The sequence below is a fragment of the Oncorhynchus clarkii genome, chromosome 28 (genome assembly GCF_045791955.1).
Source record: "Oncorhynchus clarkii lewisi isolate Uvic-CL-2024 chromosome 28, UVic_Ocla_1.0, whole genome shotgun sequence".
NCBI lineage: Eukaryota > Metazoa > Chordata > Actinopteri > Salmoniformes > Salmonidae > Oncorhynchus > Oncorhynchus clarkii.
In genome coordinates, this window is record NC_092174.1 from 29,401,391 (window position 1) to 29,426,753 (window position 25,363).

The 25,363-nt window shown below is 41.8% G+C and overlaps 2 protein-coding genes across 5 annotated transcripts in view; one reads left to right on the plus strand and one right to left on the minus strand.

The window, feature by feature from the left end:
* LOC139387159 (ATP-binding cassette, sub-family B (MDR/TAP), member 8) lies at positions 1 to 6,470 on the minus strand. Of its 3 annotated transcripts, none has more exons than XR_011629135.1 (16): positions 5,128 to 5,340; positions 4,414 to 4,750; positions 4,129 to 4,284; positions 3,914 to 4,008; positions 3,648 to 3,753; positions 3,233 to 3,394; positions 2,958 to 3,043; positions 2,710 to 2,807; positions 2,513 to 2,618; positions 2,329 to 2,362; positions 2,069 to 2,205; positions 1,871 to 1,965; positions 1,626 to 1,759; positions 1,289 to 1,455; positions 825 to 1,075; positions 1 to 624 (listed from the first exon to the last, which is right to left on the minus strand). XR_011629135.1 is itself a non-coding variant. In XM_071133203.1 (16 exons), the coding sequence occupies exons 2-16, from the start codon at positions 4,630 to 4,632 to the stop codon at positions 541 to 543; spliced, it is 1,911 nt and encodes a 636-aa protein (XP_070989304.1). In that variant the 5' UTR covers positions 4,633 to 4,750; positions 6,288 to 6,470; the 3' UTR covers positions 186 to 540. The 3 variants fall into 3 exon arrangements, 2 of the variants coding, with proteins under 2 accessions (XP_070989304.1, XP_070989302.1); XM_071133203.1 differs by lacking the exon at positions 5,128 to 5,340 and adding an exon at positions 6,288 to 6,470 and having other exon boundaries at positions 186 to 624; positions 1,289 to 1,436; XM_071133201.1 differs by having other exon boundaries at positions 186 to 624; positions 1,289 to 1,436.
* LOC139387158 (autophagy-related protein 9A-like) overlaps positions 5,543 to 25,363 on the plus strand; it is a 23,555-nt gene continuing 3,734 nt past the window's right edge. The window contains exons 1-14 of one of the 2 annotated variants that reach the window (XM_071133199.1): positions 5,543 to 5,842; positions 6,474 to 6,606; positions 6,886 to 6,929; positions 9,521 to 9,585; positions 9,708 to 9,878; positions 12,560 to 12,701; positions 13,032 to 13,780; positions 14,113 to 14,266; positions 22,491 to 22,670; positions 23,395 to 23,640; positions 23,901 to 24,142; positions 24,376 to 24,469; positions 24,581 to 24,668; positions 24,813 to 24,991. In XM_071133199.1, coding sequence (XP_070989300.1) covers positions 6,498 to 6,606; positions 6,886 to 6,929; positions 9,521 to 9,585; positions 9,708 to 9,878; positions 12,560 to 12,701; positions 13,032 to 13,780; positions 14,113 to 14,266; positions 22,491 to 22,670; positions 23,395 to 23,640; positions 23,901 to 24,142; positions 24,376 to 24,469; positions 24,581 to 24,668; positions 24,813 to 24,973 — 2,445 coding nt within the window. In that variant the 5' untranslated portion in view covers positions 5,543 to 5,842; positions 6,474 to 6,497 and the 3' untranslated portion in view covers positions 24,974 to 24,991. The remainder of the gene's footprint in view (positions 5,843 to 6,473; positions 6,607 to 6,885; positions 6,930 to 9,520; positions 9,586 to 9,707; positions 9,879 to 12,559; positions 12,702 to 13,031; positions 13,781 to 14,112; positions 14,267 to 22,490; positions 22,671 to 23,394; positions 23,641 to 23,900; positions 24,143 to 24,375; positions 24,470 to 24,580; positions 24,669 to 24,812; positions 24,992 to 25,363) is intronic. The other variant, XM_071133200.1, reaches the window with a different exon arrangement.

The window sequence follows — 25,363 nt, forward strand, 5'->3', positions numbered from 1 at the left end:
TTTTGTTCCGGGCTTTGAGCCGGTTCGTGACAGTCTGAATACTTTCCGAATGCACTGTAGGTAGCACACAAGGAATTTTTTTTGTTTCTAGCCAGATGTATAATGTTCCTGTTTTGACTAATTTAATAGTGGGTTAGGTCTGCTCTGTACCAAATTAGCATTCTCTCGCTCTCTCTGAAAACAGATTAGTGGATGAATAGAATTTAATGATTAAAAGTCTTGCAAAATGTACAGACACAGGACAGGGCCAAGTAACCCTGCTAAAACCACATTCACATCCTGTACAGTTAGTATTCTCTTCCTATAAACACATGATAAACACTTGCAATTTTAGCAGCCTTACTTGGGCCACAAAATATAATCCAATTGGTCCAACCATACATTTGGCTTTAAAAAAAAATGGAATTGGACCATTAAACTAAATCAACTTTACACCAACAAAACAAGTGATAATACCTATGCATCTTTAATTTCTTATGAAAAGGCTGTCCCTAAGTTCATGATATAGGCCTACAGTTCTGTGCCATATCAAAGTAGTGTTCACTTCTCTCCCTCTGATCTCTGCCTGCGTATCAAGTCAGCATACAGCCCTCCTTTGCTCAGCAATTCCGTGTGAGTTCCAGCCTAGGAAGAGACAAGACAAAAACTATACAACCAAGCATTTGTAGTTAAATTGACATACATCATTACGTGTTGTGATGCTCTTTAAAAAACTTTACGATTATTACTTTAATGACAAGAAAACGTGTCTGGAAAAAAACACCAACGGGACAGAGGACAATAGACATCCCTCTCTTCCTTCAGTGCTTTAGCCGCTCCCTCACCTCTACAATGCGTCCATTGCTCATGACACAGATGAGGTCTGCCCTCTGGATGGTGCTGAGTCTGTGGGCGATGATGAGCACAGTGCGTCCTGTGGTGGCCCGGTCCAGAGCCTCTTGCACCACCCGCTCTGACTCTGCGTCCAGTGCACTGGTGGCCTCGTCCAGGACCAGGATGCTGGGGTTCTTGATCAGGGCACGGGCAATGGCAATACGCTGCTTCTGGCCCCCTGACATAGTCACTCCTCGCTCACCTGTGTGTCCACAGAGGTACAATATTCAGTAAAAGCACTTATTGTAATGCAATTAGTACTACTTATGTTAAAAAGTATTTAAGTACATTTGATTTGAATATGTGTGTCTGGGATTTATTAGAGTGGAATAGACTAGTAATAAATCAGAGGATGTTAGAACTAGGCCATTCACAAAAAAATATGTTTTTTTCTCAAATATGTGATGTCACTTACCAACCACAGTGTTGTATCCATCTGGAAAGCCTGTGATAAAGCGGTGGGCGTTGGCCTGCTTGGCAGCATTGATGACCTCAGCATCAGTGGCCTCCGGCTTTCCAAAGCGAATGTTCTCCATCACGGAGGAGCCAAACAGCACAGGCTCCTACACGCAGGGGTGGGTTCTGAATTGTTAATAACAAAGTAACATTGCTATCACTGTTATTAAGGCTAAAATCACACAAGAAGGCTGTTTCTTACAGAGGACAATCACCAAATCTGAAGCAGTTCTGAAAGAAGATCCTAGAACATCCTTATGCACTAGAAAACAGAATGATTATTCTAGAACATTTACCTGATTGATAAATCCAATGACTTGTCCTCTGAGCCAGGATGGATCCAGTGTCCGGATATCCAGACCATCCAACATGATCACACCACTGCTGGGGTCATAGAAACGCTCCAACAAGGAGGCCACTGTGGACTTCCCTGCAGTGCAGGAGAACCATAACTGACACATCATTTTCATAAATATTTCATTATGTTTATGTAATCAGACTAATTGAAAACTTGTATCCATGGGAACGCATGGAACATTACCTCCTCCGGACTCTCCAACGATTGCGACAGTCTTACAGGGGGGGATGATGAGGTTGAAGTTCTTTAGGATCTGTTGGCCAGGTCTCGTTGGGTAACTGTGGAAAAACAAATAGAAAAAATGTCACTTACTGATATATATCATTTGTATGTGTTTGTGTGTGTCTTTTTGTTAATTTTGTCTTTCTGATGTGGTCATGCCTGAAAGTAATGTTCATGAAGTCCACCCGTCCTGTCAGAGATTTGTAAGGAATGCGGCCTCCTCCCGAAAGTGGAATGGTAGGCTCCAAAGACAGGTACTCAAAAACACGGGCCCCAGAGCTGAGGCCTCTGACCATCTGCAAAACATGGTAGGTTCTAATTTCTTATTGCCATATCAACTGATCACCTTGTGAAACCTGAAACTCTACATTGATGGCAATGTATTTCTGACTTCTTCTATACGTCAAGTCTTTACTCACTTGGCCAAACAGGATAGAGATGCTGGCCAAAGACCTAAGAAAAATAACCGAAGGAAAGGTCAAATTCAATTTGTTATTCACCTAACTTTCATTGAACACTTCCATTTGACAATGCAAGCATTTGGCACGTTACAGTGTGAGAGATTAGCTTAAGTGTTATCTTTGCTAACAACAAATATTTTACCTCTGCACCGTCTGTGAAGCCACCAGGAAAGACATGAGGTCACCTGGAGACATTTCATCACCTGCCATCAATGACCCACCAGCAAAGATGGTGCCTAAAACAATGCCTGCAAGAAAAGAAACCATGTAACAGATAAGCAATGGCATACTTAAATAAATAGCAAGTTCAATCCACTATTCATGATAAAAGGAACTCACAGTTCAGGACGATATTTGACATTCCTTGGAAAACAGCTATCCCTGAGCCTAGAGATTCATTCATCTCGCATGATTTGTCCACTTCCCAGGCATATAACCTGCAAAACACAGACAAATAGTTACATTCTTTCACACAATCCCTCTAATAAGGGGTGAAATTAGGAATGCTTTGAAAGACAATTGTGACTTTATTATAAGGCAGGTCTGATAATATTGTCTGATCTGGACTATAATAGACTGTCACTCACTGCATCTCTCGCTCCTCCATGGCGAAGGCTTTCACTGTCCTCACATTGCCAAGGGCCTCGTCTGCCACCCCTGTTGCTTTCGACACCTACACAACCACAACAATACACATACTGTATATCAGTCTAGACACAGACAGACACCAATGCTCAGCACACACCATTCTCCATGCTGTAGTTCTGATAAACTCAGTAGAATGCTTTCTCAGTTGACACTTTTATCTATTTCTCTAATGTGTTTCAGATAGTGAATGAGTCAGAATGAGTGATGATGTCACCTGTTCCTGAGCCAATCGGGACAGCCTGCGAAGGAATGAGCCAATCAGAGCTCCTGCCCCCACCAGACAGGGAAGTATCACCACTGTCATACCAGTGAGTTTAGGGGAGATGACATAGAGGGACACGAAACAGCCAACCGTCTGTGTTACACTCCGCAGGCCCTGTAGATATGAGTAATTGAGGCAATATCATTAGATTTCGATCTTGTGAACTGTCTCTAGATGGGAGCAACAGCTAATTAATAAATTATACTGAAAAGTTATGGCAATATGTAATAGGGAAGTGCATAGGGAACCACAATGGAAATAAGCTTTATTGTGTTTTTATCCTAGATAATTTTGAATGTATGTTGTCTTCGGCTGGAGCAGCCTACTACTTTTAATTATCCAATAAATCATATGTACACAGCCATACCTGAGAGACAACCAGTTTGAAGGAAGACTTGAACTCCTGAATATCAGCAGTCAAACGGTTCACCAGCATGCCAGTTTTGTTGGAATCAAAGAAGGCTACATCTTGCCTGAAACAAAAATGGCAAGTCTTGTGTTAGCAAGAGTAAAAGTTGGACAGTGGATAGCAGGTCTAGTGACATCTAGTCAGTCACTCTACTCTCTGTCTTGGAACTGGTCTATTCTACCTCTTGTTGCTTTCAATATATATTACTGCAACTGGGTGTATACCTGAGTAAAGATTGGAAAAGAGTCTTTCTCATGTCTGCTGCTACTCGCTCCCCTACCCTGGAAAGCAGGATGATGTAACCAGTCGTGAGCAGACCCTGAAGCCAGGAAAGAGATTTCATGACCATATTGTTTTTCTATGTATTCCGCAGAAGTAGATTTTTCAATCTACATTTAAATTAAATCATTGACAATGACTTTTTTGACAAACAACTTACTTGGAGACCATACAATCCCAGCAACTTCAGAGCAGGTCCCCTCATCTCTCTCATGTAATTCCCAGTATGTTCTCTCATGTAGCGTGCCACTATGTTCACCAGATCGCCCAACATCAGGGGAATTTGAATATTCAAGATGGCAGCACCAAAAGCAAGCTGCAAAAAAAACATGATTGGTCTAAAATATCTCAGCATTCCAATACTATTAAAACACCAATGGAGTTTAGCCAACATGTTACTGTCTAAACAGTAGATTGTCCAGTAGTGTTAAGTTATGTTGCTCACCACAACAGCACCAAGAAGGGCAAAAAGCTGGGGTTTGACAAACTCCCACAGGATATGCCAGTCGAACTCAGGCTCAGTTTCTTTGGCTTGAAGCTCTAGTAGAACATTGTTATTCACATCTGCCTGGCAATATGCTACACTACCAAGTACTTGAGCAGAGATGGTGAGAACCACTGGCCCCAAGATGAACTTCAGGGCACCCCCTGGTGGTTTTGACATCCAGCAGGCAGATTGGCGAACTGCTGCTTGAGCCAGACCCCAGATACGCCCAGCAGCATTACTTGGCTGTCCAGAGGAGTTGCCTGCATTGGCCAATTGTGTTGTGTATAGCCGTGATCTGAAACGAAAACAAAACAAACAAACAATATAACAAGCTGTACTGTTTGTAGTGTGATCTGTATTATACAAGTTTGAGAGACATGGACAACATGAGCTTAACAACTAATAATAACTATGTGGTTGGCTTTTCACTCAATGTATTGTTAAAATTGTGACAAAAAAAGTTACAAAAGGCATGACACTTCTGGATGGTCCATTCCATTAAAATCACTTTACTGAACAGTGAACAACACAACTTACAACTTTGGGACAGAGCTGAACTAATATTGTTTTCATAAGGAATCATATTAGCTAGTGCAAAGTCTAAGGTCTGTAACTATAGTAGCTGTCTGATCAGCTGACTACCGGTATTAGCCAACTAGAACGTTGTCCTACCGTGGCTGTCTCCATAAACCTTGTGTTCTATTCAAATGCGAGTAGAGGGGGCGCAACGGTGCAGTTGTGGTGACTCTATTACAAAGTAAGTGAAACATATTTAGACGTTTTCACGGAAATCTAACAAAATTTAAATAATCTGAGCGCTTAACTCAGAAGGGTACAAGGAACAACATGTAGGCTGCCATGTTGACACTATCCCAGAATGCATCTCATTGGCACAGTAAATGGGATCATGTTTAATGTCAATAACAAAACACGCATTTTGATCGCTAAAAACAATGTTAAAAGGCTACAACATGAATCTGTATTCATTATCATTGGCAAGGATTATCTCTGTCATTGGGAAAAAGAAGAAAAAAAAGACACTCGTCTCGCGGAAGTGACGATCGTTAAAATTAAGTGACGTCAAATTGTGTTTTGTTGACATATGTTTGTGAAAGACAAAACAGTGGAAGCCCACGAATGATCTCTAGCTATTTAGCTGGCCAGCTACTGTTAGTTAGGTTGTTAGCAACCATTAATATCTATTAGTTAAATATATAATATTGGTTATTCCAATAGCTCGACAAATAACGTTGAAGTCCAGGCCATTTGAATTTAGAATTCTGCGAATGGACCGTGAAGGGAACAATAACGTTAATAGCAGTACATCAAGGCAAGGATAAACGAGTGACGTTAACTGACTGGCAAGCAAGAAAATAAGCTGATCGAGGTAAGAACAGTTAGCTACCTTGCTAGATAGTTAGCTACTTGGTAGTTTGTTGCTGCCTTTGTTGGTGTTAGGTAACGTTAACCATTCAACGTCACATTGTAATGCTACGTATCTAACTAACGTTAACTAGCATAATAGCTACAGTAGCAAGAAGTCCCCAGCTGTCTGATTTCGCTTTAGCGAATGTTAGCTAACTAACGTTAGTTATCTGTGAAATGACTGGTTGGTTGTTGACAACAAGTAACCAACATAACACAATATTTAGTCAATCTAACTAACGTTAGCTATGTGACGTTATGCCTATTTCTGTTAGCTAGCCAACGTTACCTGTCACACTGTCGTGAACACGACTGCTAGCTAACGTTAGCAAGTTAGATTCCAAGAAAGGCAAGAATGCATAGAAAACCAAATAGACCAGATATTTTAAATCTAACGTTACACTTACTTGGTTATCTAACTCTCCAGTTGAATGTTGTTGACAGCTCATCTTGCTGTGAATTGTCTCACACAGCTGACATCATCTATGTAGTGTGTGCTCACTGTGTCTGACACTCGTCGTTGATGAATGCTGCTCTTTCCAATCCACACCACAATAACACTGTGTGTGTTCCCAACTTGCCTACTGGAAGAGGAACAGTGGAGAATGTGAAGGACAATGGCGAACTTTGAAGCTTACCAGGAGTATCAGCGGATTGATGACTTTGAGGAGGACTCACCTCCCGGGGAGGAGGACCTATTAGTGCATGTGCCAGAGGGCCTGAGTGGTACTGTACTGGTTATATTATAACGTAATATATATTGATCTATTATGGATAGACATAAAGGCTATGTTATGGTATAATATGATTTGGTGTGATAATGTGATTCCTTGTAATGAATGACACAGTACTACTATTTCCTATAAGCCCAGGCTCTAGATTCACTGAAAGTTGTTGTTTTCTTCAAATCATACCTGATTACTACTGTTATTGCTGTTTTGTTGAACAAAAGTAATGGTTTCATTAAGTCTCAGTGTTACTTTTATTCCCACCCCTAATTTGCAGACTCATGGCACCATATCAAGAATCTGGACAACTTCTTTACAAGAATATCCTTTTAAGATAAACATGATAAACATGTTTCTCTGGCAATATACAGTACCAGTCAAAAGTTTGGACACCAACTCATTCAGGGGTTTTTCATTGTTTCAAAAATGTTTTACATTGTAGAATAATAGTGAAGAGATCAAAACTATGAAATGACACATGGTAAATAGTTGTTTACATAGTAAACAAAAAAGTGCTAAACAAATCCAAATATATTTTAGATTCTTCAAAGTAGCCACCCTTTACTTTGATGACAGCTTTGCACACTCTTGGTATTCTCTCAGCCTGCTTCACCTGGAATGCTTTTCCAACGGTCTTGAAGGAGTTCCCACATACTTGTTGGCTGCTTTTCCTTCACTCTGCAGTCCAACTCATCCCAAACCATCTTAGTTGTGTTGAGGTCAGGTGATTGTGGAGGCCAGGTCATCTGATGCAGTTTAACAGTTTAGATCCGTCCCTCTCCTTGCTCCTACCTGGGCTCGAACCAGGGACCCTCTGCAAACATCGACAACAGCCACCCTCGAAGCATCATTACCCATCGCTCCACAAAAGCCGCGGCCCTTGCAGAGCAAGGAGAACAACTACTTCAAGGTCTCAGTGCAAGTGACATCACCAATCGAAACACTATTAGCACACACCCCGCTAACTAGCTAGCCATTTCACATCGGTTACACTCATCCCCCTTTTGACCTCCTCCTTTTCTGCAGCAACCAGTGATCCGGGTCAACAGCATCAATGAAACAGTTTTGCTTCCGTCCCTCACCTCGCCCCTACCTGGGCTCAAACCAGGGACCCTCTGCACACATCAACAACTGCCTCCCACAAAGCATCATTACCCATCGCTCCACAAAAGCCGCGGTCCTTGCGGAGCAAGGGGAACAACTACTTCAAGGTCTCAGTGCGAGTGACATCACCGATTGAAACGCTATTAGCGCACTCCCTGCTAACTAGCTAGCCATTTCACATCGGTTACAGCAGCACTCCATCAATCTCCTTCTTGGTCAAATAGCCCTTACACAGCGTGAATATGTATTGGGTCATTGTCCTGTTGAAAAACAAATGATAGTCCTACTATGTAAACTAGATGGGATGGTGTATCGCAGCAGAATGCTGTGGTAGCCATGCTGGTTACGTGTGCCTTGAATTCTAAATAAGTTACAGACAGTGTCACCTGCAAAGCACCATCACACCTCCTCCTCCATGCTTCACGGTGGTAACCACACATGTGGAGATCGTCCGTTCACCTACTCTGCATCTCACAAAGACATGGCGGTTGCAACCAAAATTCTCAAATTTGGACCCATCAGACCAAAGGACAGATTTCCAATGGTCTAATGTCCATTGTTTGTGTTTCTTGGCCCAAGCAAGTCTCTTCTTCTTATTGGTGTCCTTTAGTAGTGGTTTCTTCACAGCAATTCGACCATGAAGGCCTGATTCATGCAGTCTCCTCTGAACAGCTGATGTTGAGATGTGTCTGTTACTTGAACTTTGTCAAGCATTTATTTGGGCTGCAATTTCGGAGGCTGGTAAACTCTAATGAACTTATCTTCCGTAGCAGAGGTAACTCTGGGTGTTCCTTTCCTGTGGCGGTCCTCATGAGAGCCAGTTTCACAGCGCTTGATGGTTTTTGCGACTGCACTTGAGAAACTTTCAAAGTTCTTGACATACCTTCATGTCTTAAAGTAATGATGGACTGTCATGTCTCTTTGCTTATTTGAGCTGTTCTTGCCATAATATGGACTTGGTCTTTTACCAAATAGGGCTATCTTCTGTATACCACCCCTACCTTGTCACAATACAACTGATTGGCTCAAACCCATTAAGAAGGAAAGAAATTCCACAAACTAACTTTTAACAAGGCACAGCTGTTAATTGAAACGCATTCCAGGTGACTACCTCATGAAGCTGGTTGAGAGAATGCCAAGAGTGCACGCTGTCATCAAGTCAAAGGGTACTTTGAAGAATCTTAAATATAAAATATATTTAGAATTTTTTGGTTACTACATGATTCCATATATGTTAAGTCATAGTTTTGATGTCTTCACTATTATTCTACAATGTAGAATAGTCAAATTAAAGAAAAGCCCTTGAATGAGTAGGTGTATCCAAAGTTTTGACTGGTATTGTGTATCGTAGCTTATTGTCATGTAAATAAGCATTACTTTCAGTATGATGTTTAAAATTGCAGCTTTATCATGTATGTTATCATTATTATCACCTAACAATCTAATTTAGGAAGGAGCCATTTTAAACACCGCTTTGACATGAATATGATTCTGACAGTAAATAAATGCAACTCGTGATGCACAGTGACTTTAAATAAGAGACTTGCCTCAGGAGAACGACTTTCAATTATGTGTGTCCTTCCAGAACGTCCTCTGTACTTTAATGATATTGATGCCATACTGGTTCACTTTACGTTGCTTTGTTGTGGTTTTGTTTCTCTGTAATGGATGTATTAAGTCTACTTAAAAAAAACGACATCATGGTTATTATTTGATTAGCCATCAACGATTACTTCAAGAGTGGTTGTTTTGTAGGCTATGACAAAACAAAAACACTTGACTCTGTTTTCCTTAACTCAAATTTCCACATCTATCAGTTTCATCAGAAAAATGGCTTTGCTTGTATGATGTTATCAGAGTTCTTTGAACTTTTGTAAGTATATCCATTTATTTACCAACCTTATGTTAATCTAAGATTGTTTCAACTTTTAAGACAATATTCAAAGTTTATATCGGCTAATGTTTAACCCCAACATCTCACACTCCTTATTGCAGTCAGTTCCTGTTTGTGGTCGCTTTCACAACATTCCTCTTCAACTGTGTGGAGTATGATATACTGTTTGCCAACCGGGCAGTGAACCACACAGGACCTGGCCAGAACCCCCTGGACAGGAACAAGGTCTCTCTGCCTGATGCCATCCTACCAAGCCAGCAGTGCACTGAGAGGTAGGTCAATCAGCATTGGCTTAATAGATGGATTGGTAGCCTATATAGGCATGGATGGCTATAAGAATATGTAGTTGAGGTAGAAATAGTTGTCCTTGTTGCCAGTTCAGGTTTATTGTTTTTGTACATGATCCCTCAGAAACAAATCTGAGTGCTTGACTGCATAGATAAATTGGGTGGTTTTCTTACCACTACAACGCCTCTCCCCCATGTGACCTACTTGTTATGTGTATTTACTGACATGTATGTGTAACTGATAGATGCCCACACACACTACTTGTTAATGTTTTTACATGTATGTCAATTGTAAAGTATTTTGTCTGTAATGTCTTCGTTATATGTCGGACCTCAGTAAGACTAGCTGTCACTAATGGGGATCCCAAAATCACTGCCAATGCCAGAATGTAAATCCTTCTTCATGACATTGGGTATTTTATTCTCTTGTGACTAGACATAATTATACCAGGGTATACGTCTCAGAGCCTGCAGAACTTCATCAGGCCTGAAAAGGGCATTTCCAGAAAAATATAATGATGACCAGTAATTCTGAGGCTAATGTTTGCTTATTGGGTTGTGTCAGATGAGGTTTTACTGTAAGACATGCTCACATTCATAGAGATACTCTGTGGAGCGCAGAGCTCTGGCCTACTTTCACATTGCCTGTGGGTTATACTTCCACTCAACATTATGATGAAGAAATAATTTTCTTGTTTATCAGAGATGCTAATTGCGATATGAGCTCTTTTGAGTGGTGAAGTCTTATCATTGTCATTTTCTATTATCTAATTGGAAGTTGACATTAATTTAATTAATTTGGAGTGCTATTGGCATGTAAGTCTAATTGTGTTCAATGGACTGAGGGAGGGCTGCTGTTTTAATTAAATTTGATCCAAAGTTATTTTAGTTAGCCTTGTGTGCTGTGAACTAGGTGAACCCTCTTCCTGTTGAAGAGTTTAGTTAGTTAGACCTACCGAGCAAAGGCTTTGCTAGTCATGACTTCTCTGTCAAAGACAAATCTGAAATATAAATTAAGTTCCCTGCAACTACATTTGAATAGTTTATTTCAAAATACTAAATCATCCACATAGCCTCGGCCTAAAACACTTGGAAACACGAGGCAAGTTGCAACACCGTCAGCCTGTAGTTGATGACAGGTTCTTGAAGCAGGTTATTTGTGTATCAGTGCACTGTGTTCAGAGTAATACCAGGGAAAACAATGTAATGGATAGCCCCTACATGGTAAGTCTCACACAGGGACAGCTCACTGAGTAGCTGAAAGGAGTCACTCTTGAGGTCTGGGCAGGCAGTCTGTGGACCCCATGACACACCCATGCTCTGCTGCTAGACCCAGTCCCCTCCACCCCCACCACAGCCACATTTGTTTCCAAGATGGATAAACACGCTTTCCTGTTTTCATATCATTAATCTGGTTCTGCACACAAACACAATCTTAGGCTGCCCCCCCCGAATCCCTTTTCTGAGAACCCTCCATGACTGAATGGGTGTTTAGACGGAAGATGATGACACACCACTGCTAGGAATTCTAATCGAGGAACAGCATGTCCCATCATTTAAAACCACAGACGTTGCCTGCTCTCCCATACTCCCCCTAACTCCTCTCTATTTTAACATTTGAATTGGTCTGGAAATGAAAAAGATGTCACGCAAATTCGGAAGTAGCCTAACTTTGTCACGTTGTTTGTTTTAGTTTTTTTAACTTCCAAATTAAACTCCTGAATGTATGTTTATGTTCATTGTTCATTCTTCTGAATATGTTTACCCGGGTGGTTACCTAGATCAGGGGTTCCCAAACTTCCAGCATTAGGGAACACCACCCACTAATGATGCACTACCCAATTTTTAAATTGCACCTTGTGCATTCTACTATTTAAACTTTCAAGAGTAAGTTGAAAAGGGAACTAAGTTCCTTAAAAAAAAAATAGGAGTTTAGGGACATAACCTGTGTGTGACTTGTTCTGTGTTTTGAAATTACATGGGATACTTAAAAGTTTACCAGCTGATTCTCAGCAGCTCTCTGATACGCAGGAGAGACCACGTTAGTTGGACATAACCAAGCCACAAACCTTAAACAGGAGTTAATTTACCTAAGATATCTCTCAGGCCCAACAACATACATTACAATATAAGGTTGGTTCAGGTCACCTGTGAGGAGTCTTAAGTCTTAAACTAACAGATTTATAAGGCTCCTTTACTCTCATTTGTAGATAGTTAGTTAGTTAGTTAGTTAGTTATGTTCATACATCAATGGTGCAAATAAATCATTTTAACCTTCTATGCATGGCCTGCATCATCATCCAAAGGGGTATAGTAGTAGGTGCCAGGTGCACCTGTTTGACTGTGTCAAGAACTGCAACGCTGCTGGGTTTTTCACGCTTACAGTTTCCCTTGTGTATCAGGAATGGTCCATCACCCAAAGGACATCCAGCCAACTTGACACAACTGTGAGAAGCATTGGAGTCAACATGGGCCAGCTTCCCTGTGGGCCGCCTCAACGAATTGAGGCTGTTCTGAGGGCAAAAGAGGGGTGCAACTCAATATTAGGAAGGTGTTCCTAATGTTTTATACCCTCTATACACATTCATTTTCCATTAATTGAAATGAACCTTTAATGTCAAACAGAGACTAAAAATATGAATTATTTCATCCCTTCTTTTCCCCAGGATCCAGGAGAATAGTTGGATCATCTTCCTGCTCATCATGGCGACCATCTTCTGGGTCTACCGGATGATCAAGGTCTTCTGCAACATCCTCAGCTACTGGGAGATACGCCAGTTCTACATCAAAGCACTGAAGATCAGCATGGTAAGGCTTTTTTTATGTCCACTGGACATAAGGGGTTGACATGACTACATGCTAGACATTTTATGTCAACCCCTTAAAGGTTTCAGTGACCAGGAATAACACATTAAGGGATAATTGTATTTTATGTTTGATCCTAGAGTCTCATGAAACAGTGGTATGCTGATTTTTCAGACCGTTTTAGCTTACTGTAGTTGTCAGTTTCCTTGGAATCCATTGGTTTCAAAAGATATAAAGAAAAATGTTTGTTATATCCACCCAGCTTACCTGCAAGTAGGTGTCCCTCATATCAGGGTACAAAGTCTGAACACCTTTGACCTCTCCCCTTTCCAGGACGAGCTGTGTAACTTCACATGGCAGGAGGTCCAGGACCGTCTGATCAGCCTGCAGCGGGAGCAGCAGATGTGTATCCACAAGAAGGAGCTAACTGAGCTGGACATCTACCACCGCATCCTGCGATTCAAGAACTACATGGTGGCCATGGTCAATAAGTCACTGTTACCTGTACAGCTTCAGCTCCCCCTTCTGGGAAACCTGGTGTTCCTCACCCAGGGCCTCAAGTACAACTTTGAGCTGATTCTCTTCTGGGGTCCGGGGTCGCTGTTCCAGAACAAATGGAACCTGCACCCCAAGTACAAGCGAGCAGGGAACCGTCTGGAGCTGGCCCAGCAGCTGAGCCGTGTCATTCTTCTACTAGGCGTGGCCAACCTGCTCCTCTGCCCCTTCATCCTGGTGTGGCAGGTGCTCTACGCCTTCTTCAGCTACACCGAGGTCATCAGGAGGGAGCCAGGGAGTCTGGGAGCACGCCGCTGGTCTATGTTCGGCCGACTCTACCTGCGCCACTTCAATGAGCTGGACCACGAGCTGCACGGCAGGCTAGGCCGCGGCTACAAGCCCATCTCCAAGTACATGAACTCGTTCACCTCGCCGCTCCTCACCGTGCTGGCCAAGAACGTGGCGTTCTTCTCGGGCTCGGTGCTGGCCGTGCTCATCGCACTGACCGTGTATGATGAGGATGTCTTGACCGTGCAGCACATCCTGACCGCCATCACCGTGCTGGGAGTGGTTATCACCATCACCAGGTAAGCCAGGGGACAGGGGGAATGGTGACCTCTCGGGATGATCTTGCAGTGATTTGTGGCTGTGTATCATTTGAAAAATGTGTTCCTTACCCCTTCCCATTGCAGAGTTGGTATGCAACACCTCCATCTTTATTCCACCATATTGTTGTCACCCCACCAGTTCTAACAGACAGTAATGAGCGAGGGAGCAGAAGGAAACGTCTTTGTTAGATAATATTTCAGCCTATGTTAAACCCCCAGACATACCAGTCTGTCCATAATCCATATAATATGTCGTGTTAAGTGTTGTGTCAAATAGAGAGATGATGTCTGTGAATATGCCCTCCTTCTAGGTCCTTCATCCCAGACGAACACATGGTGTGGTGCCCGGAGCAGCTGCTGCAGTGTGTGCTTGCTCACATCCACTACATGCCAGACCACTGGAGGGGCAACGCCAACAAGAGCGAGACCCGGGACGAGGTGGCACAGCTGTTCCAGTACAAAGCGGTGGGTGAGAAGGGCCAGACAGTAAATAGAGACTGCTCATTGGCTGCAGCTTAGATAGAATGGAACTACTGAACTATTCAGAGTGTTCAAAACATTAGGAACACCTTCCTAATATTAAGTTGCACCCCTTTTGCCCTCAGAACATCCTCAATTCGTCGAGGCATGGACTACAAGATGTCGAAAGCATTCCACAGGGATGCTGGCCCATGTTGACTCCAATGCTTCCCACTATTGTCAAGTTGGCTGGATGACCTTTGGGTGGTGGACCATTTTTGATTCATACGTTAAACTGTTGAGCGTGAAAAACCCAGCAGCGTTAAAGTTCTTGACACAAACAGGTGCCTGGCACCGACTACCATACACTGTTCAAAGGCACTTACATTTTTTGTCTTACCCATTCACCTTCTGAATGGCACTAATACACAATCCATGTCTCAATTGTCTCAATGCTTAAAAATCCTTCTTTAACCTGTCTCCTCCCCTTCATATACACTGATTGAAGTGGATTTAACAAGTGACATCTATAAGGAATCATAGCTTTCACCTGGATTCAGCTGGTCAGTGTATGACTTTATGACATACGATCTGAAATTGAAATGCTCTTGTAACTAGGGCTGTTGCGGTGGCCGTATTACCGCCACACTGGTGGTCATGAGTCATGAAGGCAGTCAAATTCCACATGACCGTTTAGTCACGGTAATTAGGCTTCTCCAAGCTCTGATGCTGCTGCTGGTCATTAGTAGCCTACCAAACTTGGTAACTGTCACTCTGACATCAATGCAAATGTAATCAAAAATCGAATCAAACACTTCATGAGAGCTCATGTTGCGCAACATTTCTATAGGCTATGCAATTGTGGAAGAAAACAGTGATGGCCGCTAATAAAAATAGGAGGATCCTATTAGCTTTCTATAGGCTAAGCCTACTATATTTCTCAACTTTCCTAATATTAAGCTCATTGCTTCTCTTTAAAACTGGAGTATAGCCTACCTGGCTGGCATGAAAATGAACCATGGGAAAAAGCATCCTCCATTCGCTATTTAAGTACGTAGATGACATGTCTTTTTTCCCTCTGCCCCTGTTTCGATACAAGTGCATGATAATGGTCTCTTCTAAATCAAAACAAATGTCACATATATATTATTTAGTATACACTACTTGTCAACCATTTTAGAACACCCACTCATTCAAGGGTTTTTCTTTTCTTTTTACTATTTTCTATATTGTAGAATAATTGTGAAGACATCAAAACTATGAAATAACACATGGAATCATGTAGTAATCAAAAAAAGTGTTAAACAAATCAAAATATATTTAATATTTGAGATTCTTTTAGCCACCCTTTGCCTTTGACAGCTTTGCACACTTGGCATTCTCTCAACCAGCTTCACCTGGAATGCTTTTCCAACAGTCTTGAAGGTGTTCCCACATATGCTGAGCACTTGTTTGCTGCTTTTCCTTCACTCTGTAGTCCCACTCATCCCAAACCATTTCAATTTGGTTGAGGTCGGGTGATTGTGGAGGCCAGGTCATCTGATGCAGCACTCCATCATTCTTCTTCTTGGTAAAATAGCCTTTAGACAGCCTGGAGGTGTGTTGGGTCATGGTCCCGTTGAAAAACAAATGATAGTCCCACTAAGCCCAAACCAGATGGGATGGTGTATCGGTGCAGAATGCTGTGGTAGCCATGCTGGTTAACTGCCTTGAATGCTAAATAAATCAGACAGTGTCACCAGCAAAGCACCACCACACTGTAACACCTCCTCCTCCATGCTTTACTGTGAGAAATATACATGCAGAGATTGTCCACCTACTCTGTGTCTCTCAAAGAGACGGCGGTTGGAACCAACATTCTCAAATTTGGCCCAAGCAAGTCTCTTTTTATTATTGGTGTCCTTAAGTAGTGTTTTTTTTGCAGCAATTTGACCATGAAGGCCTGATTCATACAGTCTCCTCTGAACAGTTGATGTTGAGATATCTATTTTTATTTAACCTTTATTTAACTTGGCAAGTCCAGTTAAGAACAAACTCTTATTTATAGTGATGGCCTACAGCGGCCAAACCCAGATGACGCTGGGCCAATTGTGCTCCGCCATATGGGACTCCCAATTACGGCTGGACTCCCAATTACAGCCTGGATTCGAACCAGTGACGCCTCTAGCACTGAGGTGCAGTGCCTTAGACCGCTGCGCCACTCGGGAGCTGGTACTTGTACTCTGTGAACCACTTATTGGGCTGCAATTTCTGAGGCTGGTAACTCTAATGAACTTATCCTCTGCAGCAGAGGTAACTCTGGATCTTCCATTCCTGTGGCGGTCCTCATGAGAGACAGTTTCATCATAACGCTTGATGGTTTATGCAACTGCACTTGAGAAAACTTTTAAAATTCTTGAAATTTTCCCTATTGACCTTCATGTCTTAAAGTAATGTTGGACTGTGGTTTCTCTTTGCATATTTGAGCTGTTCTTGCCATAATATGGACTTGGTCTTTTATCAATATACCCCCCCCCCCCCCCCCTACCTTGTCACAACACAACTGATTGGCTCAAACATATTAAGAAGGAATGAAATTCCACAAATCAACTTTTAACAAGGAACACCTGTTAATTGAAATGCATTCCAGGTGACTACCTCATGAAGCTGGTTGAGAGAATGCCAAGCATGTGCAAAGCTGTCATCAAGGCAAAGGGTGGCAACTTTGAAGAATCTTAAATATAAAATATATTTTGATTTGTTTAACACTTTTTTGGTTACTACATGATTCCATATGTGTTATTTCATAGTTTTGATGTCTTCACTATTATTCTACAAGGTAGAAAATAGTAAAAATAAAGAAACACCACCGGTCATTTTAGAACAGGGTTTATGTAAAGATGAGAATAAATGAAGAATAGTCTGATGGGTGACAATATTAGCCTATCACTTGTGAATTATATAACATCACTTGTTAATGATGCCCAGCATCAGAAACAATGTTGTTGTTTTTTTGCAACTTTTTGATTCATAGTCGCACATCTCATGTAGCCTAGCCCATAGGCCGATGTGTGTGTTTTAATGAGGTTTGTATCTCAACTAAAGTGGCCAAATAAATTCTTAAAATTAATCACATTTGTATGTATTATGGATCCCCATTAGCTGCTGCCAAAGCAGTAGCTACTCTTCCTGGGGTCCAGCAAAATTAAGGCAGTTGATACAATTTTAAAACATTACAATACATTCTCAGATTTCACAACACACTGTGTGCCCTCAGGCCCCTACTCCACTACTACCACATATCTATAGTACTAAATCCATGTGTATGTAGTGTGTGTATGCATGTGTCTGTGCCTATGTTTGTGTTGCTTCACAGTCCCCGCTGTTCCATAAGATGTTTTTTTAATCCGTTTTTTAAAATCAAAATCAAATCACACTGCTTGTGTCAGTTACTTGATGTGGAATAGAGTTCCATGTATTCATGGCTCTAGGTAGTACTGTGTGTCTCCCATAGTCTGTTCTGCACTTGGGGTCTGTGAAGAGACCCCAAGATGTCTTGTGGGGTATGCATGGGTGTCCGAGCTGTGTGCCTGTAGTTTAGACAGACAGCTCGGGGCATTCAACATGTCAATACCTCTCATAAATACAAGTAGTGATGAAGTCAATCTCTCCTCCACTTTCGGACAGGAGAGATTGACATGCATGTTATTAATATTAGCACTCTGTGTACATCCAAGGGCCAGCCGTGCTGCCCTGTTCTGAGCCAATTGCAATGTCCTTTTTTGTGGCACCTGACCACACGACTGAACAGTAGTCAAGGTGCGACAAAACTAGGGCCTGTAGGACCTGCCTTGTTGATAGTGTTGTTAAGGCAGAGCATCACTTTATTATAGACAGACTTCTCCCCATCTTAGCTACTACTGCATCAATATGATTTGACCATGACCGTTTACAATCTTGTGTTACTCCACGCAGTTTAGTCATCTCAACTTGCTCAATTTCCACGTTATTTATTACAAGGTTTAGTTGAGGTTTAGGGTTTAGTGAGTGTTTTGTTCCAAATACAATGCTTTTAGTTTTAGAAATATTTAGGGCTAACCTATTCCTTGCCACCCACTCTGAAACTAAGTGCAGCTCTTTGTTGAGCGTTACAGTCATTTCAGTCGCTGTAGTAGCTGACGTGTATAGCGTTGAGTCATCTGCATACATGGAAACTCTGGCTTTTCTCAAAGTCAGTGACATGTCGTTAGTAATAATTTTAAAAAGTAAGGGACCTAAACAGCTACCCTGGGGAATTCCTGATTCTAACTGGATTATATTTGATAGGCTTCCATTAAAGAACACCCTCTGTGTTCTGTTAGACAAGCAATACTTTATCCACATTATAGCAAGGGGTGTAAAGCCATAACACAAGTTTTTCCAGCAGCAAACTATGATCAATAATGTCAAAAGCTGCACTGAAGTCTAACAAGACAGCCCCCACAATCAGTTTATCATAAATTTCTCTCAGCCAATCATCAGTCATTTGTGTAAGTGCTGTGCTTGTTGAGTGTCCTTCCCAATAAGGATGCTGAAATTCTGTGAGAATGAACCAATCATGTGACGGAGAGCAATGCGAGTGAGAGACGCTTCGGATTGCGCAGCACACTCAGGGAGAAAGGCACAATGCAGCACTCCGGGCCACAAAAGACATTAATTTGTTTAGGGTCCATTATCGTCACAAAGAGGATGCTTGTCAAAATGTGAATGAGAGACTAATTGGAGTGTATACAGCCTGCGCAAAAAACAATGCACAGCTCGTGCCTTTTCAAGCAAGTTTTTTCAAATCATCATTAGCGTCTCATCATGCAACCTTACAATGTATTAAAAATAAAAACATATGGCCCAGTGTTTGTAGAACAACTAAAGTTACATTAATAACTCTAAATGAAGCATATAGGAATTCCTATTTCTTTGTTAATACCTATTTCTTTTTTAACATCACAGAATAACCACGTGTGCACTCCCTCAAATCGTTTGGAAACCAATTTTATATTATGTTCCATTGTATTCTTCATACTATAAAATACTATAAAATAATGCCACGGAATTATAAGCAAATCTTGTCTGCTAAATGAACTAGTGTAGCCCATAGCCATTTGGCATAGCCACATCAGGACCTAACTTTTTATTTTTATTTAAACTTTATTTAACCAGGAAGGGCTCATTTGAGATTTAAAATCTCTTTTTCAAGAGCGTCCTGGTCAAGATAGGCAGCACCAAGTCATTACAAAAATTACAGACAAACAACATGAAAAACTACAAGTAATCTAGTAAAAACCATAGAATTCACAAGAGTATATCAAAATCAAAAACAGCATTATTGAGGATAAGTTTCAATTGACACAATGTATGTTGAACAGTATAAAAAGCAGTTTGCAAGTTCTGTAAAGCTTTTGTAACAGACGAGGCACAACAGTAAATAACAGTATCATCAGTATAAAAATGAAGTTGCGCATTTTGGAAATTTTTGTCTAAATAATTAATATAAATAGTGAATAAGAGAGGACCAAGTACAGAGCCTTGGGGCACACCATTAAAGACAGACAATTTAACAGACATAAGCCCATCAAATTGAGTGCACTGAGTTTTATCAGACAGATAGTTAGCAAACCATGCAACTGCATGCTCTGAAAGACCTACACTCGACAATCTCTGCCTTAGTATAGCATGATCAACTGTATCAAAAGCCTTAGAGAGATCAATAAAAAGTGAGACACAGTGCTGCTTTTTGTCAATGGCTTCAGTGATATCATTTAAATCCTTCATGGCTGATGTAATTGTGCTATGCTTCTTCCTGAAGCCCGATTGGTACATTGATAAAATAAAGTTAGTAAATTAAAACTCTTTTAGCTGTTCACTCACAAGGGACTCACACTCACAAGTATTTTCACCAGGGGTGACAGCTTTGAGATTGGCCTATAATTATTTAAAAGAGTTGGATCTCCCCCTTTTAAAAGTGGTAGGACAAATGCTGATTTCCAGATTTTCGGAAGTTCATTACATTCTAGGGTTAGATGGAACAGTTATGTAAGTGGTTCAGCTATGAAATCAGCTGCCAGATTTCTCTTATGAATAAAATGTGGGTTTGTCTTAGGAACCTTAGTATTTCTAACAGCAACAAATGCACAATGGTCACTTAAACCATTACAAAAAACACCAACCGCAGAATATTTATGTGGAACATTTGTCAATATCAAGTCAATCAGGGTAGATTTATCTGGGCATTTAAGATTTGGGCGAGTGGTTGAGTTAATCAACTGGGTAAGATTCATAGAATTACAAAACATTTTTAAATCATCAGACACCGGCTTTAATCAACATCAGTTGAGATCACCAATCAAGATCATTTCACTGCAAAGAAGTTTAGACATAAGGTGCGTCAAAGAAGAAAATGCATCACCGAGAGCCAATCACAGTTATAGAGAGACCCTTTGAAACCTCAATATTCAAAGCAAGAAATTCCAACTGTTTACAAATAGTTTCAGACTTTGCCACACTTACAGGGAATTTAGATTGTACATATATAGCCACACCCCCACCTTTCTTAACTTGATCAGTGCGATAAACATTGTAACCACTTGTACAAATATCCTTATCAAAAACAGACTTGCTGAGCCAGGTTTCAGAAAACACAATTACATCAGCATCAGTTGATTTAGCCCAAATCCTAACCCCATCAATTTTTGACAACAGGCTGCTGCGTACATTTAAATGAAAAATACCAAAACCAGATCTTGATTTAAAATCAGAGGGGGTTTGGAGACATTGCATATCAGGGCCAGGGTTAGGTTGCACGTAACCTGATATCAACAAAAGAAGAATAACTAGGCACCTCTGTTTAATAACCTTACACGGCTTCTCTTTTTTAAGAGACCTAATCCAAGCGAATTCTACAAGTGAGTTTCCAGACAATACAAAACAGTCATTTAAAACCATTAGACTTTGGTATTGACACATTCGTACTGTTCACATCATGCCACAAATACATAGGCACTTGGACGAGTGGACTGAGTGAAAAAGAGCGAGTTCCTGCAGACAAAATGTCTAATGGACAGGAGAGCACATTGTCAGATGTACTCACCCAGCGACAATGTTCGTTTTCTCCAGAGTTCAGTAAAGTCAGTGCACAAAGCAATACCACGAAAATTGTCATTTTCTCTGACAAATGTAAAAAATAGAGGTCAACAAAGGTAAGGGGAGAGAGGGACAGCGTGTATGTATGAGTCTGAATGTGAGTAGATTGGGTGTTGAGGTCGATTGAGAGAACGGGTTGGGGATTGTTGAGCTGCCACTGACATCCAGGCGAAGAGCAAAAAGGAGCAGCTTGGACGAGACACTCCGCGGATGAAGGAGGAACTCAGGCCAGCCAGAGATAGGGTTACTTTGGTCAACTTCAAGTAATGAAGTGCCGAGTTGAGGGAGACCCGTAATCTTTACACCAGCAAAAACAAAAAAGTTTGCACTACACAACAAGGAAGTTACTCAACCATAAATAAATAGGTTATTAGTAGGTTAAAATGTACTAGTCACAGACAAACGACTTGACATGCTGCCATCTTGGATTTGCCGCAAAACATAAAGACAACTCAGAGTATGCTCTGCTTTTCTTCTGAAATATACTTTCTTTTTGAAATATCATGTTTTCTTTAGACCTGTCTAAAATAAATAATATATTTATTGTGAAGGTGTAGACTGTATTACATGGATTTATTATACTTTTTTTAATGGTGTGTGGAAGCCAGGAAATGCTAAATATGTTAATTTATGGTCAATTACCGTGAGACCAACAGTTATTTGCTTGACAATCACCGGCTGACGAAATTTCGTGACCGCCACAGCCCTACTTGTAACACACATGTAAGGATTTGCTCAAGATTTGATCAATGCCTAAACAAGTGCTTTAATTGTATTAAGTTATTCTTGTACACTCCAATTCATATGACCTCACCATAATATTGTATGTCACTTTCCACACAGGAAGTAATTCATCTTATGCCACTTTAATCATTCGTTTGGGGGACACAATGGAAAGTATTCAGACTTGATCAAAGTACTTAACTTTACTCGCAACTCTCTCATTAACAATCAGTGAATGACAGGCTATGTAAAAAGTTCAAGTTAAGGGTGCAGATCTCAAGTCTGAATAGCGCCAAATCCTCATCCAGTATTGTCTGTCTTTGTGTCTGTGTGTGTCTGTCTGTCTGTTTAGCTGTTTATCCTGGAGGAGCTGCTGAGCCCCATCGTCACGCCCTTCATTCTCATCTTCCTCCTGAGGAACAAGTCCCTGGACATCATCGACTTCTTCAGGAACTTCACTGTGGAGGTAGTTGGGGTCGGAGACATCTGCTCCTTCGCACAGATGGACATCCGTCGTCATGGAAACCCTCTGGTTAGTGCCTGTAATTTAGGGTATGGGAAAAGGACTTTGATATGGAAAGTATTGTCATTACTTTGTTGAAATGAAGATTCTCACTGCTGTTTTTAGGTCAGTGATCACCAGGTCATCATTATTGCATCAGAAATGAATGTGAATGCGTCCTCTCCTGATATTAGTCACTTATGCATAGTTCTTTTTTTTAATATAATTTTTGTTATTTACCCTCTTTTTCTCCATAATTCCGTGATATCCAATTGCCATCCAATTACTATCTTGTCTCATCACTGCAACTCCCCAACGGGCTCAAGAGAGGCGAAGGTCGAGTTATGCTTCCTTCAAAACATGACCCGCCAAGCTGCACTTAACACCCGCTCGCTTAACCCAGAAGCCAGCTACACCAATGTGTCAGAGAAAACACCTTTCAACTGACGACTGAAGTAAAACTGCAGGTGCCCGGCACGCACAAGGAGTCACTCGAGCGCAATGAGCCAAGTAAAGCCCAACGACCAAACCCTCCCCTAACCCGGACGACGCTGGGCCAGTTGTGCGCCGTCCTATGGGACTCCCGATCACGGCCGGTTGTGACACAACCTGGAATGGAACCCCAGGCTATAGTGATGCCACAACACTGCGATGCAAAGGCTTAGGCCGCTGCACCACTTGGGAGGCCGCATAGTTAATTTTTTTCAATATTGCATTGTTTCAGTGAGTAATTGTCACACGTTGTCTGTTTCAGTGGATGTCTGAGGGCCAGACGGAGGCGTCTGTGTACCAGCAGGCTGAGAACGGCAAGACTGAGCTGTCTCTGATGCACTTCACCATCAAGAACCCCCGTTGGCAGCCCCCCCAGGAGAGCTCAGTGTTCATCAGCCATCTGAAGGAGAAGGTGCACCAGGACGCCCAGGGAGGACCCCCCACCCAGCTGCTGCTCTCTGAGGCCCCGCTCTGCTCCTCACTGCTCTCCAACGGGTCCGGCAATGAAGTTAGTAACTACAGTAACTCCCCACTACATCCACATCCCCATCCAGCTAATTCATTGTCAGTCACAGTTAGGACACAGGTAGATTTTTGCCTCAACACTATAACGGCAACCAGACTCTGCTAGTCATTCAACTGTTTCATCCAACAATGATGTCAATGTATTGCAATTTGTCTAAGGTTTGTTATTGGATTACAGTATGTTGAGTTATATCTTGACAATTTGCTTGTATACTGCCCTCTGGGTTATGTTTTCCTGTCCAGCCTGACAACCTATTGGCAAGTGTCCTGGCCCACCCTGTGCTGACCGCGTCAGGCCTACCAGGCCGAGACCGCCGCTTCGTTCCTCCCAGCACGGCTGCCTCTGCCGCCGCCAGCGTCCTGGCCTCGCTATCCAACTCCCACTCTCAGCTCCCCCACGCCAGCCGCTCCCGCTCGCATGTCCATCTGCCTTCCACCCACCCCGACAGCACCATGTACTGCAGTGACCGCACCATCATCGACAGGTAGGTAGACCGACACCATGCTCTGCAAACACACACTGCAAACACAACACTGTTGTCTAGGTTAATCCGTAATGCAAAAGTGTTGATTGATTTGATACAGTACCTGCTTGTCGAAGGTGCATTATTGATTGAATATGAGGTTAGTTCATAGTCTGTGAATTAAGTGATTAATAACAATGTACTTAGATGTTTTTTTTAGACTTGCTGATAATAGCTTGTTTTTATTTCCTCAGCATGTCAGCCAGTGATTCTCGAATGAAGAGCACTACATTGCTATCAGAGTTTGCCTCGGCTGAGATGAGTCTCCATGCTATTTACATGCATGAGGTAGGTTACCTCGAAGAGGTGGCCTCAGGGTCCTTCTTTTCATTTACCTTTCTACACGCACGCACACACACACACACCGAGTGTGTGACGTGTGTTCCACTCTGTCCCCAGGTCCACCAACAGAACTCGCTCCCCCACCAGAGGACATTCGGCCAGTGGCAGAACCCAGTGCCAATGAGAGAGCTAAGCAGCAACGCTGGTACGAAACAGTCATTCATCTGTTTTTACTTACATAAGATCTTGGCTAACGTCAGATGGAGCGTGTTTGGTAGTTGATCGTTTTTAGCTTATGACATCCAGTTGTCCAACTGTCTATGCTCTGACCCTCTATCTACGCAATCAGGTTCTCAGACGCACAGCGTCCACACAGCAGTCAGCCTGTCTAATATGCCCACCCCGCTGCGTCTGGGAGGCTGGACGGAGGAAGAGGAGGGGGATGCAGAGGAAGAGGAAATCCTCAACAGTGGGTCGACTCCTAAACAGGACTCTAGGAGTAGCTATTGAAGTGCCTTAAATAAATGGGTTTGTTCCATCACATCTCTATTTCCTACACACGGACACTCCTCCATAATCTATAGGCTAATATTGTCAGAAAATTATCTTTTATCTAGTACTACTCTTTTTGCTTTTCTTAAATGTGCAATATGTAGAAATAGCCCTGCCTTTTCCTGTTTTCTAAAATTCTAAAATGATTTCAGTTTGTGACATCAAGCAAATGTAGAGAATTGTTGTACCATCTAAACCACTGTGAAATATCTTTAAAGCCAAAAATATTAAATATCTTTATAGCCAAAAATATGAAATGGCTTCATAACCAAAAATATTTTTCAGCTGTTTGAAGCTGATGTACAAAACCGAAAGTAAAAGAAGCAAAAATTAAACTTGTGGAGGGGA